Source organism: Microtus oregoni, unplaced genomic scaffold, assembly GCF_018167655.1.
Source record: "Microtus oregoni isolate MIOR12 unplaced genomic scaffold, Mior012 000002F_ref0000024, whole genome shotgun sequence".
Lineage (NCBI taxonomy): Eukaryota > Metazoa > Chordata > Mammalia > Rodentia > Cricetidae > Microtus > Microtus oregoni.
The window spans coordinates 47,523,436-47,541,577 of NW_024543061.1; the positions used below are offsets into that span (position 1 = coordinate 47,523,436).

General features: G+C 40.2%; 1 protein-coding gene across 6 annotated transcripts in view; it reads left to right on the top strand.

Annotated features, from left to right (window-relative positions):
- Cntn4 (contactin 4) overlaps window positions 1–18,142 on the top strand; it is a 995,812-nt gene that overhangs the window by 786,898 nt on the left and 190,772 nt on the right. For all 6 annotated transcript variants that reach the window (XR_005972615.1, XM_041635217.1, XM_041635207.1 and 3 more), the window contains 2 exons: window positions 8,170–8,272; window positions 11,320–11,504. Coding sequence is in view for 5 of the 6 variants with exons in the window: in XM_041635217.1 (XP_041491151.1) it covers window positions 8,170–8,272; window positions 11,320–11,504 (288 nt within the window). In the remaining variant the exon portion in view is untranslated. The remainder of the gene's footprint in view (window positions 1–8,169; window positions 8,273–11,319; window positions 11,505–18,142) is intronic.

The following is an 18,142-nucleotide window of genomic DNA, read 5'->3' on the forward strand; positions in this document are numbered from 1 at the left end:
CTTAGGGTCAGTCCATTATGGCTCCTGGGCCCACCGCCTGTTTTTATTAATAAACTTTTGTTAGCACACACTCACCTACCTATTGTTAGACATTTGTCAATGACGGTTTGCAAAGTACAATGAGAGAGTTAGACCTTCTACCCGCAAGATCCAAAGAAATCCTGTATTTTTTAGGTTCATAAGAAGGCGTCGTTGACTGCTGAGACTATGATACTGTTGCTAACTATCAAACAACTATCAATAGTGCCACCACTGATTTCTGTTAGTGTCAGTCCATACAGAGACACAGAGAGAATTAATTCAGCACAACATGAAGAACATTTTAATATGTATGAATATCCTCAAAGGAGACAAAAATAGCTCAATATCCTATAATCCTTTACACATACTGGATATGGCAAGTTACTTCAGGCATTCTGGTGAGCAGACACTCTCCTGGCCAAGCAGGGATACATGCTCACGCTGGCTTTGTATTGAGGCAACCTGCTAGAAAAAGTTTCCCCTGTATCTTAGCTATTGAAAAGAAAAGAAGGAGGTACAGATATTATTTAAGACAAATAATGCTTTTACTTTCATTTCTTGTCTGTTTTGAGACCATTCCAAGATCCTGATACTAAAAGACACATGATATCCTTGCTATACTACCTTACCTTTCTCTAGTGGTAGGAGATTCTTGCTAGACACCCAATTTAGAAGGCATTATCTTACTGGACTGGAGGTAGAGATACATGAGACGCTGGTGGTTACTTTTTGTCAGTTTGATACAAAGTAAAGTTACTTGGGAAGAAGACACCTCAGATGAAGAACTGAGTCCGTTGGATAGGCTGTTGGGAATGTGAGGGGGGCATTTCTGGATTATTGATTGATGTAGGAGGGCTAGCCCACTGTGGGCAGTGCCACCCCGGGGCAGGTCATCCTGGGTCATATAAGAAAGCAGGCTAAACACACTATGGGAGGAATCAAGTAGAAGTGCTCTTCATGGTTCCTGCCTCTGTTTCTGCTTGAGTGACTGCCCAGACTTCTCTCAATCATGGACTGTGATGGGAATCTGTAAGCCAAATAAGCTGTTTCCTCTCTAAGTCGCTTTTGGTCATAGGTTTTATCTCAGTGACAGAAATAAACCAAAACCGATCCTCTGAACTTCATCAGTTTTTCCTTCATACTAAGGAAAAGTCAGACTTTTTTTTTTAATGCCACAATGGCGAATTCAGCTGAGGAAACTTGTATGACTAATCAGATATTTCCAAATATTTTTAGGTTAATGGAATGCACACCGTGTGACCTGTTTTTCAAGAAAGTCAATGCGGAAACTTTTTCCAAGCCAATTTTGGCAATTATTTTTTTTTCAGTAGAAAATCCCACTCAGTGGAAGTTAGTAAATGTTCGTTCCATCTGTGGATTAATTTAGCAAGCGCAGATTCCAGCTAAGGCAGGCGTTGGCAAAAATCTTTCGGCGCACAGTTTTGCAAACTGTCTTCCTTCTGCCAGCACAGTGCTCTGCAAATTGTACTTAAACAAGAGCAGCATGTGGCTGATTTCACTTTCATATTCCATAAATTGTCATCTATTTCCTAAAATCCTGTGCTCTTACAGACGCAGCCATTACCCCTTAATAAGTGTCTAGATTTAAAATGTGGGACAACCTCTGCCCACAAGGTCATCAGCAAAGTTGTGGCTTTCCATCACCTCATCACTGGTAGACCTCAGTCCCTAGTATCCCACCATGATGTGCTACCACGACAGGTTTATTAATGTCAGGTTGGACCTCTTGCTCGGGCTCAGAATAAGGATGGTGGCGCTCAAGGTGTTTTCTTCAAACCATCAGCAGTATCACCTGGGAGCTACTTGGAGCTGCCACTCCTCATCCTTGGTCTGTTGTTCTGCTCTGTAAATTAGAAACGCAAGCCCTCCAGGTGATTTCAATACATAATGAACGACGGCTTCTGAATAAACACCCAGGAACTTCTAGCCAGGGTTCCTCATGAAAACAGCTTTTACTTACACGGTAAACAACTCCTCATTGTTTAAGTATGCTGTATCACCAGACAGTGTACCCAAAACAGCAGCCTTGTAAAAGCTGTAGAAACAAAAATCAGCACAGTGCTAACATTGGTGAACTCTAGCCCTCTTTGCCAGGCATACTGAATAGTTTATAATTGATGTTAATATTTATTAAGTTCTACTGTAACATAAACAGAGCGAAGATCTTGCCTTTTGGGAACATTGACATTAGGAATTTCGGGTATGTGGTGTAACTCTTAGAACTGTTATCATGGGTCTCTAGTTGTAGAGAAAACATTGAAGCTTGAATTTCATAAGCCTAGACTGTATTTCCAAGCTCATGAGTAAATGTATAGAGGAAAGTATGTCTTTTTACAATTGGACATGATGGGCAAATCATTTAATCTACATGGAAGAAAAGTGTGGCAGAGAATGTTTTCTGGTTCACCCAGGGTGCATTGCATACATTCTCTCTAGTTTATCTTGGGTAATTAGATATATCTAAACTTTAGTATCTCAAACCTTTGTGAAGAATGGAAAAGGACTCAGGGGTCATTCGGTCCATGGCCTTGCTCTGTAAGTCACCAGATCATCTCTAGGCCAGTTAAGTCCAAAGGTGTCCAAGTGGCCAGAAAAATGACCTAAAATTATGTATCTCTGTTTTAAACAGCCTTTTGTTTGCTTCAAAAGAGAAAGGTAACAGATTTCACATTTTATGTAAAAAGTAAAGGCTGAAATAGTTAGAATAAAAGAAATAGCCAAATAAAACACAGCCTATAACAACAGATGTAGCCCAAATTAGATGGAGAGCTTCCGCAGGTGTTCCCAAAAATATTATTCGCGGTGTTGCTAAAGAAAAGTGCTTCCTTATTTGTACGATAAGACAAGGTTACTCTTTATATAAACTGACTTTCCTATAAGCAGCAGGGAAAATCATCTTTATGTACTGTAATTACTGCTATGTATTTGGATCAATCTGTTCTTACTGATAATTCTTTGTTCATATTTATACTGCTATAAATATGGCTCACTCTTTGTTCCAAGAAACTACCCCCATATGACCAGAAAAACAAGCTATACAGTTGATGTTAATAAATTAAAACCACAAGGATATGTAGTAAATTACGCTCATGTCTGGAAAACAGCATGTGTCTCTTACTATTATAGGCCACATTTAAAATGCCTCCATGCCTCCCGTCTTTTCCTCCTTGCCACACATTTCCATTCATCTCACTTTTCTCAGATTCCTGTTAATGAGATAGGATTTGTGAATGGCACAGAAAAAAAAGTGAACAGTTAGTCCTCAAGATAGGATGTACAATGGAGGAAATAGCTTGTTTAAAACTCTCTATGCAGAGAATAGGAAACAGTTGCACTGTCGAGAGTCATTGTGGAGTTTCTAAGATGTTTTATGTCCATAGTTATTTACTGAATACCTATTAAGAGACTGGGAACCTAAGATATGAATACAAGTATGAAAAATATAGATATATCACTTGGTGTTGTGTTTTTCATCTGTGTGAATGCTATTAAATACATATACAAATTAGAGAGTCTTACATTGTGGTTAAGATACATTGAAAGACAAAAAAATGCTTATAGAAATTAAGAGTAAAGACAGAGTTTGGAGAAGGTAATCAGAAAACACTACTCATTTGTAGTAAGACATAAATCAGCAAAGAGTCATGTATATGAATGTCATAGAGAGCATAAGGCAAATGAATATATGGACACACAAAGCACACCATGGCTCATTGAAACATCATTGGCAGTAGCTGAATATGGCAGCTGCCCAAATGCTCATCTGTCAGTGCTGCAGTATGTTGCATCCTACCTTTCCCCACCTCCATCCTCAAAAATGGAGCTTTACTAAGTATCAGGGTCATTGTGAGTCCAGATAATTAAAATGAGGTCATCCTGCAATAGAATGGGCACTTCGCCCACAGAGAAGATACAGAGAGCCATTTGAAAACAGAGGACGAGATTTGAAGGACATAACCACAAGTCAGGGAACACGGCAGATTAACAGCTACGCCCAGAACCTAAAAAGAAGCAAGGGATTATACACGGAATCCTGGAGCTCAGGCCTGTTCATGCCTCCAGAACTATGGAAAAACATGTTCTTTCCGCTGCTTGGTTTGTAGCTTTTTGTTATAGGACCACTATGAAACCAGCGCTAATTTCCATCTTCTAAATAAAATGTGGGATGTGCCTACAGCGGCATCCAATTTTGCAACAGGCCAAACAGAATGTTGGTGTGCTAGAGCAGGGGCCTGGAAAGCAGGCCATATAAAAGAAACCAGATGGGAATGATACCAAGCGGGGACTGGAGAGAGGCAGGAGGTTAAGAAGTTCCTAGAGAAGCTAAATAAGGTGAATCCAAAGACAAACACATAGGCATCCTCAGGAATATTAACCTTCATCAGGCGATGAAAGGAGACAGAGACAGAGACCCACACGGGAGCACCGGACAGAAATCTCAAGGTCCAAATCAGGAGCAGAAGGAGACGGAGCACGAGCAAGGAACTCAGGACCACGAGGGGTGCACCCACACACTAAGACAATGGGGATGTTCTATTGGGATCTCACCAAGGCCAGCTGGCCTAGGTCTGAAAAAGCATGGGATAAATCCGGACTAGCTGAACATAGCGGACAATGAGGAATACTGAGAATTCAAGAACAATTGCAGTGGGTTTTTGATCCTACTGCACGTACTGGCTTTGTGGGAGCCTAGGCAGTTTGAATGCTCACCTTAGGAGACCTGGATAGAGGTGGTCAGTCCTTGGGCTTCCCACAGGTCAGGGAACCCTGATTGCTCTTCGAGCAGATGAGGGGGGGGGGACTTGATCGGGGGAGGGGGAGGGAAATGGGAAGCGGTTGTGGGGACGAGGCAGAAATCCTTAATAAATAAATAAATTAAAAAAAAAAAAAGAACTTCGGCTGTTCTTGCAGAAGATCCAGGTTCAGTTCCCAGAACCTACATGGCAGCTCACAACTGTCTGGAATTCTATTTCCAGAGGAACCAGCCCCCTCTTCTGATCTTCAAAGGAACCAGCCATACATGTGGTACACTTACATATATGAAGGCAAATACTTATATAAATTAAATAAAAATAAGGAAATACTTTTAAAAGGCTGCAGATATATGATTCCACTACTATGAAATGCCCAGAGCAGGTATATGTGCCAAAGGTAGGTCAAAGTTTGTTGTAGGCTGTGCTATGCTGTGCTGGAAATTAACAGGAAATAGACATCATGGATATTATTTCGGTATTGAAATGCTCGGAAACCAGATTTTGGTGACAGTAGCATGTGTTAACAGACTTGCTAAGAATCATTGAACTGCTCCCTTAAAATCAGTAAATTGTTAATGTGCAAGTCATATCTTTAAAAAAAATGTTCATTTTTTCAGTACTATAGAAACAGTAAGAAATGAAGCAGAAAAAAAAGTTGGTTTTTTCCAGTCTTTCACAAGCCACAGTGGGCTAGAGTAGGACATTCTGAGAGGAGGAAGAGGCATTTCATGTAACAATTCTACAAGAGGGGACTTGTAGACAAAAGTTTCTATCCCACCTGGCTCCGCAGTCAGTTAGTCCCAAAGTAACACACGGAGGCTTATATTAATTATAAACTTTTTGGCCTATAAGTTCAGGCTTACTATGAAGTAGCTATTACTACTTAAATTAATCCACAATTCTTATCTATGTTTAACCACATGGCTTGGTACCTTTTCTCAGAGCAGCATTTTCATCTTGCTTTCTTTGCAGGGACTCCAAATCCATACTCTAATAGACAGAACTTTAAGGATGGGGAAATAGACATTTGACGATCTGGACATTGAGTCTCTATCCACACTGATGCTTAGAACAAGGTTATATGAGATACACTTACTCCTCAGTATAATCTTCATAGATTCATTAAAGAAACATGATGTATATGTAATGACAATATTGAAAGATAAGATAAGGGGCAAAGTCAATCACCTCTAAGACATCCTTGCCGATAATATATTTCACACAACTCCTTCATCTCCATTTAACGTGTGATACATTGCCATGCAAACTGTCTTGATTTCCTAGGAAGAAAAGACCTCCTCCTCTTAAGACAACTCTTTTTTTTCTTCAATTAACACCAATCTCAGCGTATACAGCCACATGCACAGCACTAAAAGGTGTTAGCGTGCTCACTGCACTCCGAGTCATACTACTGATATTTATGGGATGATGATTCAACCATACAGACGGTTTGTTAGCAAGTTCAGCAGCTGTGTGTGAATGCTGTTGTTAGTATGCGCCACCCCGTTACCCAGTCAGCTTTGTGCAAACGCTCAAAGGGAAGCAATCAAATGGAGGTGCAAGAGGAATTATGGCAGAGACTTGGCCAGAAAGGGGAAATAGCTTTGTTTGTGAACAAGTCAAATATGGCTTTGGTGTATTTAAACTTACTTTGACAGTTTTATATAGCGTGGTGAAAAAAGGTCATGGTAAAAGGTGAAGACTCAAGCCTTGAGTTTTAACTTTGACCATTAACTAGATATTGGTGGGACTAAAAACAGAGTGTTAACTCTTTTGAGATGACAGCCTCCCTTGTAAAAGGAAGAACAGCTATCAATGGCAGTTGTACCCTTTTAAGGACTAAGAGTTCTCTCAATCCCTTGCTCTAAAAAGCCCTAACTGTGATCTTCCCTGGATGCACAGAAGTGTGTATTTGGGAACATCAAACTTAATGACCCTAAAGGAAGAGATGGCTCAGCAGATAAAAGCACTTATTCTTGCAGAGTACCAAGGTTCAGTTTCCAACATGTACTTAGTGGCTCATCACCATCTGTAACTCCAGTTCCAGGGGTTACCGCATCTACTAACCTCCTTAGAGAACACACAATCACACTGTCTACATACATGCATGCAGGCAAAACATTCATACATATGAAATAAATGAATATAAAAAGATTCTTTTTAAGAATGGCACGGAAGTCCTTTCAAAGTCCTTTCTAAAGCCAGTCTTCCCGTTAGTCTAGGGAAAGAAAATAAAACCAAACAGCAACAGCAGAACTGTATTCAAGTTCACCTCTTGACAACAGCCCTCATGGCAAAACCAGCAACACTGTAAATATCTAACTCATATGCTGAGCTGTTTTGTTTTTTTTCATGGACTGATTAGATCCTTGTGGTGCCTCTCAGTTTCTGAACTAGCACATGAAACATGTTTGCAAGATGAATAAAATCAGCTCTCTTTGTTACTGCACCTGTGCCCATCCATTTCTTGTTGTTACCCTTTTCTTCTGAAACCTTTCGTTTCTCTTTCCTCTGACTGGGGAGGGAGGGTCTAAATGAGAGCTGAACTGAAGCGACCGTTTGCTTTCCAATAAACTTGATAACCCCAAACTCTTTACCAGTACTGTTAAATCAATAATCATGGAAATGTCCGGAGATCAGATAGAAATAAATGTATCAAACCTGTGGCAGCCTCAACTAATGAATCAAGATATTATTAATAGGAAATAAGTGATATGTTTTTAGTCATGAAACATAGATTTCATCTGTTGGGTTGTTAATGTGACTATTATCACACAGTCATCTTTCTAGATATGGAGATTATGACTTCAAGGGTAATTAACTACTTCATTGATAGGACAAGCACATGCAAACATTGCTGTTAACCATTTATTGTGCGTTAACGACATAGAATGCTGCCTTGAATGTACTCAGTTAGATCCATTCAGATTGGCCTCAGATGTGAATAAACACTGCGACCAGAGAATGACTCTGAGAAGACACTATGTGGACATGCTAAAGGATGTATTTTAAAAGAGTTTATAAATAGCTTAATGTTTTGTGAAGTGTATTTCCAAAGGGAGTGATATTCCTTCTGACTAGGAATATATCAATTCTTCTTCCTTCCCCCACCCCGAGCAACCTTTACAAAGTATTTCTCAAAAAACATGGAGAATCTTATCCTCTGCAGGTGGTGTGAATGTTTTGATATGAAGTTTTCTCTCAAAGAAACTGGAGGAAGAGGTGGGGTCACATGCTGTTAGAGAAGAGCCCGTTTCAAATGAAGGAATTGAGTGTACACCTGTTAGCATATAGGAAGCCTCTATATTGTCAGAAAACACTTACGTACATCTTGACAGAACCTCTGAGACTTGGTTTCTTTGTCTGTTCACAGGGGTCATGGGTGAATATGAGCCCAAAATAGAAGTACAGTTTCCAGAAACAGTCCCGGCTGAGAGAGGAACAACAGTCAAGCTGGAATGCTTTGCCTTAGGAAAGTAAGTTCTGCTTGTCCCTCCTCTACTCACCTCTGGCAGGAAGAGCATTATCTTCAGTGCTCACAGTGATGGTTCCTGAGCTGTCTGAAAATCAAATCGCCTTTCTCTTTGTAATTCTGTGCTTGCATCTTTGATTCTGTGCTCTTCCTATGGAAAAAGACAGGTAATGGCTCCAGAAGGATTGGGCTGCCATGGCTGCCACGGCCACAAAGGAGAGGAGGACAGATGGTTCTGAAAAAGTCTTTCATTCTATTATTATGACCTATAATGTACATGCTGTCTAAGCCACAGTGACAGGAAAACAATGGCCTTCATTTGAGGTACAGGCAAGCTGACAATTTGGAAAAACGGGGACTTTTATTCTGGGTCCGTTTGCAGAGAATACATAAAATTTTTCTTGAATTTCTTTTCAAATTGCCAAACTTCCCTCTCTCATTTGGATTCCCTTCTGCTCTCGCTGGAGACTGAGAAGAGCTGATATCTAAGAGTCTATTTTAGAGTGGTCTGAAAATTATTCACAACTTTATTATTCCATCTGGATTACACTTAAAAGAACCAACTTGGAAAGCACTTAGACTTCCCAGAGAGGATCTGCCAGAGGGCATCGGAAGGGAAACGCAGATCAGCTGGGGTTTTTATGCACCAGTTACCAACAGGAATGGTTTGCCGTCCACAGTGTAAACGACCACCAGAAGGGAGAACACTGGGGCTCTTGTGGATTTTAATGGTCTGTGTCGGTGTTTTTGCCCAACCCCATCTAGCCAGAAACCCATTCTTAATCCTATCTGCTTTTTTTTTTTTCTGTGCCTAAGTATGGACAAAAGCCACAGCACGAGAGGCTTGTCTCAGTGCGTATTTTGAAATGAAATGTCTTCTGTTTCACAGAAACTTCAGGCATTCTTTGCATTTCCAATTTGATTTTCAATTCTAATGGAATGATTGTTTTCAAGTTGTGGCAATGTAGGCCACAGCAGTGTCTTTACTTTGATGAGGTTTACCACAGCAGTAATTTCGTATCTCCTGAAAACTTACCACAGTGTATAAACTGTGACAGAACTGCAGGACTGAATGCTGGGCTGACATGAAAAGCAAGCTGTCAAGCCACATGTCTGACACGGTAAATGGCAATGATTTGTTGCTGAGAAGAAAAGTAGATTGCACATCTTGTGATGTGGTTGATCTTAAAACTTTAAAGTCTCTCTGTGAACCTAGGAAACAACCAGGGAGACAGAGAGAGCAGGTGACTGGATCGTCAGGGTCTATATTTGGCAATCTTTGCAAGATGACACTTTACAAAGCCCTCCCTGGAGAAAGCAAAACTCACATTGCTCACACTTCCAAAGGGACTATGAATTAAAATCTATTCACAATGTTTGAATGGTGCTAAAATAAAAACAAAAGACACAAATTGGGTTCTTCAGATCCACACAGAAATGTTTGGATATGCATGTCTAGCTGTTGGAAACACACCACTATCCCTCACTTAGGAGTAGAAGGCTGGTCTAAGTGCAGTTGTGTTTAAAAGCATGCATTAAGTATATGTATGCTTGACTGTAAAGACACCCGTACATAATGTGCTTCTGATGGAGCCCTCCTGCATTTTGAATCAGTGTCTGGCTAATGAACTTAAATTATTTTAAAACAAATATAGTAGATTTGATAGCTTTAATTTTTTAAATACTATCTCAATTTTCCCAGAGAAGATTGGCAAGTCTTTAGTGTAATTACTTCTCTGTGAGTGTTTTTGTGAAAAATAAATAAGTAAATAATTGTATCCCCTGCTAGGAAGCCACAATCCTAAAAGCTGCGGTTAGCTTAAAAACCAGTCATTTGCAGACAGACTGCCCTCCTTGGCAATTTAAGATGCGTTCCAGTTATGGCAAGAGGATGCTAGATGCCTGGAGAGTACATTAAGATGCAACAAACTGTTCTTTTCTTCATCTTGCTACTTTAATTATTGTTTTCACAAACCACATTCCAAATGGACCACTATAAATCGGTGAGGTCATCAATATGTAAACGACAATAAGGACAACAACTGTGTTACCCAGATCAGCTTGTCATGAGTGAATCGCTCCTCTATGCCAGCAATTAGGTTGTAGTTTCCAGACTTTATGGGCTCATTACTTTTACTATCACTTGTTCAATATGTGGGTGTAACTTACAGTGTGGTGTTCACATTGCTGGCCCTAACATTTAGAAGAATATATTGTTTCTTCTCTCTACTGCTGCATTACGGACTTGGAACAAACTGTTAACATCTTATTATCTCATGATGTATGGGTTAGGAGTCCAAGAAAGGCTTATCTGGGTGATGTTTTTGGTCTGTGTGATACCTCTGAGGGTCTCTGATGTGAAGCTGGCACATCAGGTGTTGGAGACCTCAAAGACACATCATTCACAGTTCTCGTGTCTTGGAGGCAAGGTTGTGTGATGGGGCCAGTTGGATCTGTCATTAGGCGAACCTCCATGGAACATCCTCTGTGTGAACTTCTCATAGGTGCCTCAGAGAGTGTTCCAAGAAAAAGAGCATGGAAGCTGTCTACTTCTTAAGGCTTGAATCTAGAAATCAACTCGCTATCACTCCTTTCTATTTATTAGTCAGAAGGGCTAAAGAGCCCAACAAGTTGAAGAGGGACAAGGACCTCTTTTCAGTGGGAAGGATGTATGTAAAGTTGCCTCGATTTTAATTCCACTACATATGTGCCTGAACATTTTCTTTTAACAATTATAATTTAGAAAATTCAGATATACTAGAAAATTATAAAATTAACTTTTTGAAAATGCTCTTTTCTTTCAATGATAATGGTGTATAGGGAGTCGATTACATTGTTTAATGTTAAGAATGTTGATTTTAAGAAAAATGTGAAGTGACCAATGCTAGAGATATAGATGCTGCTAAAATAACGCTAACATAGGAAAGAAATTTGGGGAATCTTTAATGTGCTCTTGGCTTTGGAAACAATGGAAGGAGTTACCAGTGTAGGTTTTAAAAAGAGATGAGGTTTTCTTTAATTTGGCTTATCCCATTTTATTCTCACTATCAGCCCAGTCCCAACTATTCTATGGCGAAGAGCTGATGGGAAGCCAATAGCAAGGAAAGCCAGAAGACACAAGTCAAATGGAATTCTGGAAATTCCCAATTTTCAACAGGAAGACGCTGGCTCATATGAATGTGTGGCTGAAAACTCTAGAGGCAAAAACGTAGCAAAGGGACAATTGACTTTTTACGGTAAGTTTTCAATTTTCCTTATGATTTGCCATGCAATAAAACTTTTCATATTAAAATCCTGCACGGGCAGGTTTGAAGTGGGAAGGATTTTTGTTTGTTTGTTTTGGATGGGTATGTTTTGTTAAGTTTTTTTGTTTGTTTGTTTTTGGTGGTAGTTTCAGTTTTTTTGAATCATGTAGAATAGGAATAAGACTCTTGCTTTTTTACAAATTAGCATGCCCTGACTGACTCTGGGTGTGGAGAATGCAGGTGGGGGCAAGGATGTTGAAGGAGCAGAGAGGAAGGAATTAAGCTGATGTGTTTAGGAGATGGATGACAGTGTGAACACACTCCCAAAGGAGACTATTTCCTCTTTAACCCTTCCCATTGAGCATAAGCATGGCACCGGAAATCGTTAGTTATTCGTGTGTGTGTGTGTGTGTGTGTGTGTGTTAATTGAAGCTCTGTGCTTCATTTGAATTTTGAATCGAGGCTCATCTTAATCCTTTGTAATTTCTCCGACTCAGCAGCAGTTTTATATGGTATCACGAACGTTTCAAAATGCACAGTGTCCAAATTTAGCTCTCAGAGTGGACTTCAGAGTAGAGCATAAAAAATATCTCATCACATAGATTTTTTTTATGTGAACTTTCTCTTGTTCTGGTCAAACCATCTGCATTGACCCAAACATAATATAAGGCTAAAATCTGTGCCACGTGATTCTTATCTAGTGGGTCCTGGAAAGCTCCACAGAATATTGATCTGAAATCCAGAAAAGGGTCCACGAAAAATGCACTGAAACAAGTTTTAGAGATGCCAATTTCTTGGTCTCTATTTTGTAGCTCACAGTATAGATTAGATTGCCTTTGAATTCTCAATACTGGAATTAAATACATGTGCCACCGTACCTGGCATATTTCTATATATTCTTCCTACAAAGTCCTTTAGTTTTAAGATAAGCTAAGAACCACACTCAGTAGTCATACAAATCATTTTAGAAGCAGATTGGGAACCAAGGAACATATCCAACATCAGCCATTGACCTTCTTGTGCCCAGCTCTCAGCATTTTAGACTCACATACCCCTGAAGCAGCTGGTATGGCAATATTCTAGAAAGTTCTTCATAAAATGATCAGGACAACAGTAGCTTGGGCAGAAAAAAACCCACACTTTATTTGGTTGTCTTTCTACCTATATCAAATGAGAGATTTGATATTTGGTTTTTACTTTCTTAAATTATGAGAGTTGATGTTTTATTTGATGGATTAAAATATATACCAAAGTTAATTGGACACCCACAAGAGCCAAGGTTACAGATTTGTTCTGTGAGAAGCAATTGCCATGTATTTTTCACTGTTTGGGATTTACTTTTCTCACCTTTCTGATAATTATTTCCTTTATGTCAGGTAGCAACCACTTGAATTTGTTAATCAAAATGTTGTCCATTTTTCTTTCTTCTTAATGAATAGGCTTTTGGATTGGTGGTTCCTAAACATTACTTAACTTGCTCAATTAATTGAATAAAGTTACTTCCACTTTCATGATTCCATTTTAAGGTGAAAGTGCTCGCATTCAGGATGCTAAGAAGGTGTTCTCTATAGTCAAGCATTGCCATGGACTCTCCCTAAGGATTCGAGGTCCCCCACCCAGGAAATACAGCAATGTAAAGTTACTATGGTGGAGGATGGACCTTGTCATGAGCCCCAGCCTTGTGTGAAATAGGTGCTTCCCAGGGATCCTGCCCTAGAGATGAAAAATCACGGAGGAACAGTGTTTGCCTTTTAAATGATGCTGTCTGCAGCAGTGCTTGGCAAAGGAGCAGAACAATTGGCCTGTTTTCTGGAGATAGCAGAATGTCACCACCTTGTCAGTCAATCTTGAGATCAGATCAGTCGACTTGCATGCACTTGGCTATTGTATCTGTTTATTCTTTTGTTCTTCCTCAACTAGCATATCTCTGATATTGTCTCCACTGTCAGGGAAAGGCTTAATTATACAGAACTGCTTGACTATCATTTTTTTTCTTTTCTTTTTTTTTTTTTGAAGGAAGAGGTTTGCTGTGTTCCCAGTGCTGTGTCCCTAATATCCAGCTGCCTTAATCTTCAAGTTAAACGAATTATTATAATTAAAATCACTGTGTAACGTCTCCCAAAAAGAGAAAGTAGCCCCAGTCACTTATCCAGGAACATTCTGCCTTTGTTGACAAGACAATTCTTTACAACATTAAGCTATGCTAGCTCGGGGATTAGAAACCATGGGTTTGTGCTTAGAAATCTGTATATATTCAGTTGTAATAAAAACAAAATTTGTAGGAAAATGGGTGAATTTGAAACAAGGTGACTGAAAATAAACAAAATTAGCATGGTCTCTTTCATATGAGAATACTAGTCTGTGGTATAAACATGCACACATGAATATAAGTAGATATCTTTCACACATGGACAAGAAAGAAAAAGAGAACCTGGAAGATACTAAGCGAGAACCAGTGGTAGGGACATGAGGAAGAAGCAGAAACACAAAAATAAACTTTATTTGATAGTACCTTGTAAACTTATTAAAAACTAATAATCAAAAAGGAAAACCTGGAGAAGACATGATTTTGTTGTTGTACCACGGTGTTGACCCAATTAGGAGCTCTGCAGTAACAGTCGTGGTAAAATGGATTTTTATTTCCTTGTTGTACTAAGAAAAGCATTTAGCCTTTTTCAAAAGGCTGGCTGTGTAGATTCATATCAGACTCTCCTCCCCTGTGAGAGCTCAGCAGAGGCACCAGGTACTGGCCACTGCTACCCACTGCCATGTCCACTTAGGCTAATGTGTACCACTTTGTCTCACCACATATGAAGGTCTGGGTTCAGGCACAGAATGTTTTATATCTCCTTATCTTGCTTATTTATTTTGCTCAGACCTCTACTTTGCCAGGGAAGTCAACTTTAATCTGCTCTTTCAGACTTTTTTTTTTTTATTGGCAAGAAAAAAATCTTAAAAATAAATCTATCTTCAGATGTAGAATGGTAAAATGTGTTACCTTAATACGTTATGCATTTGTTCGAAAGTATGTTTATGTGGCCCTACTATGTAGGGGCCACTGCTATATAGTAGGATGTTAGAAAACATGTGCCCTCCAGAGCCTGATATTTCACCAGATATTAAGAAATTAAGTACTCAAATCAATAAACTCAAATATTTCAAGTTTTAGAAAGAATACAAGAGAAAATAATGATGACCCTTGGTTATAAAGAAACTGGCCACAGGGAAAGACTCCTAAGATAAAGGAATCAGGGAAGGCATGTGTAATATTGACCCCTGAGCAGAAATTCCAAAGTAAAATAAGAGATAGCTTTCCACAGGGAAGCACATTCCGGCCAGAAAACAGGGAGGAGGCAAAAAAGCCCGAAGGCTGACAGCTGTATGGCAAGTTTGAGAAGCAGGGAGGAAGTCTGTGTTTCCACGGCAGAACCAAGATAAGATTGGGGGTGGGGAGTCTGTGTTTCCACAGCAGAAGGACCAAGGACAGACATCTGAGAGAAAGGAAGATAAGGGCCACCAGTTCCTTGGAAGCCAGGTGGAGTTTAGGTTTTAGTCACAATCCGTGGGAGGATATTAAGTGTCAAAATGATTCCGTCTGATTCGTACTTCTAAGGAGGTGGTTGCTTTATGAGGAGTAGGTGTTTAAATCACAAGAGCAGAAAGGACAGCGAAGCAGCCATTTGTCCTGTCCGTATGAGACATGTTCGTAGCTGGGACTTGAAGGAGGAAGAGAATTAGAGACACAGATATAATTTGGAGTCAGAGCCAGTGGGGCTTTCTTATTTCATTCCTCCAACTACCCATTTAGAGAGAAACTGACTCCAAGAGATATTAAAGTGAGTGATTAATGTTTACATATTGAGAAACAGAACTGGATTCCAAACGCCATGCTAGAGGTTCTGAAGTTTCAGTGTGCATGAGGGTAAGTGGGAAATCTTAAGAAAATACCGAGTATTGGACCTCGTACATGGAGGTTTTGATTTGGTAGATAGGAAATTGCATTTCAGTTAATTTCCCTGGCGTACTGCTACTGCTGATGCTTGTGTGGGGACCACATGGTAGGGACCATGGCTCTGTGAGATTGTTTCCAATGTTAGACTGAGACCCAAGATTAGATTCCTTGCAAAAGATTGTTACTGCTGCTCTGGAAAACTTCTATCTTTGTATCCCATAAGGCACCTCAGTTAGTCTACATATACCAAGTCTAATCAGAGGTCTAAGTCTAGTAGTTTCTTGTAGAGAGGAAAGGGAAATGTGAGGTGTACGTCTTTCACTTGTGAATTGCTCATTGTTTCACCTGCTCAACTTTGGAATCACCCGCTTTTTTTTTATTGAGAAAAGGAAAAAAAGTATCCGCCTCCTCCCAGCCTCACATTTCCCTCCCCCTCCTCCCAACCTTCTCCTCCTCCCCCCCACTCCACTCCCCCTCCCTCTCCAGTCCAAAGAGCAGTCAGGGTTCCCTGCCCTGTGGAAAGTCCAAGGTCCTCCCCCCTCCGTCCTGGTCTAGGAAGGTGAACATCCAGACTGGCTAGGCTCCCACAAAGCCAGAACATGAAGTAGGGTCAAAACCCCATGCCATTGTCCTTGGCATCTCATCAGCCCTCATTGTTCGCCATGTTCAGAGAGTCCGGTTTTATCCCATGCTTTTTCAGTCACAGTCCAGCTGGCCTTGGTGAGCTCCCATTAGATCAGCCCCACTGTCTCAGTGGGTGGGTACACCCCTCGTGGTCCTGACTTCCTTGCTCATGTTCTCCCTCCTTCTGCTCCTCATTGGGACCTTGGGAGCTCAGTCCAGTGCTCCAGTGTGGGTCTCTGTCTCTATCTCCATCCATCACCAGATGAAGGTTCTATGGTGATATGCAAGATATTCGTCAGTATTGCTATAGGATGGGGTCATTTCAGGTTCCCTATCCTCAGCTGCCCAAGGAACTAACTGGGGATATCACCATGGGCTCCTGGGAGCCCCTCTAGGGTCAAGTCTCTTGCCAACCCTAAGGTGGCTCCCTTAACTAAGAATTGTGCTTCCATGCTCCCCTATCCAACCTTCCTTTATCCCAATCCTCCTGTTTCCCCAAGTTCCCCCCATCCTCCCCTTTTCACTTTTCTCTCCCCATCTCCCCTTACCCCCATCCCACCCCACCCCCAAGATCCCAATTTTCTCTCCAGCAATTTTGTCTACTTCCCATAGCCAAAAGGATAACTATATGTTTTTCCTTGAGTTCACCTTCTTATTTAGCTTCTTTAGGTTCACCAATTGTAGTCTCTGTGACCCTTATTTATGCCTAGAAACCAATTATGAGTGAGTACATCTCATGTTCATCTTTTGGGGTCTGGGATACCTCACTCAGGATAGTGTTTTCTATTTCCATCCATTTTGGAATCACCCCTTTTATGTACAGAGAGAATTACAACCTCATCTGGAAGAATGAACTATGAACTAAGAGTCTAATTGTGCCCTTTGCATACTTTCTCCTCTGGTAATAATTGTTACACTCAACACTAAGAAACTGAGAGGTTTCATATCACAATAAAAAATTATTTCAAAGACTCTAATAAGCCTATTTTTGAAGAAACTGTTGGGTCTATTCCTTTGATTTTACAAATAAAACAGAAACTTAGGGACAAACTATTATTTTTCCAAAGATAGCACACTGTGTGGAATCTGACTATGCCTAAAACTGCTCTCTGCCATATGACATGTGTTGTTGTTGCTCCCAGTTCAGTGTTTTGATCAAATACATCAGGGATCCATCAGTCAGTCATCTTTGTAACCAACCAATGAATGCCATAACTGAATTCTTTTGGATAAACGTTGGATCCTTTTACTTTACTTTTGTTGTTGTTTTGTTTTGTTTACGTTGGTCTAATTTATCACTGAGTTGAAAAGGAGCTCTTTAAGAAAACTGTTCTTCAAATTTCTGTAAGCTGTTTCTAGATTTTTGTGTGTTGCAGTCCTGTGACTGTAAAGGGGAAACTGTGTATGACTGTACTCTAGGGGGTATCGGGAAGTGATTACAGAAGCATTTTGTGCACAGCTTCCTAATTCCTCACGGATGTGCTATGTATATGTGACAGCTAGATAATATTCAACCCTGCAAAATGGCTTAGAGGACAGAGTGACCAGAAGATGAACACAGCAGTTAAGGTGATTTCACAGTACAGCAATAACTGCTTAATTGTCCTAGGCAGAACTCATACAGGGACCCTCAGTTCCCCCTGGGTGTCCCATAAAGTACAGCCCATGAGTTTTGTTCCTTTTCTTGCATCTAATGACAGCAATAAATTTAATCGCTACAGTTTTTTCAAGGAGTGGGCATCAAGAACATGCTGTAAGTAACGGGAAAGTAATATAGGAATGGGGATAGAAGCTCCTCACGCCGATAGAAGTGGCAAACCACAAAGCAAAAATAGTATGTGGAAGCGTCATTTTAGCCTCTCTATATTGCCACAGAAGAAAAAAAACATACTAAGTATATTTTTACTCATTAAACTTACTGTGCCAAGTTTTGTGTGAATGGATCCATTCATCTAATGGGCTATCTCACACTTCCATTGTCACGTTTTCAGACTGACCAAAGAATCACTGAATGTCTCAAATCTGTATTTATGGTGTTTTTATCCACCAATAT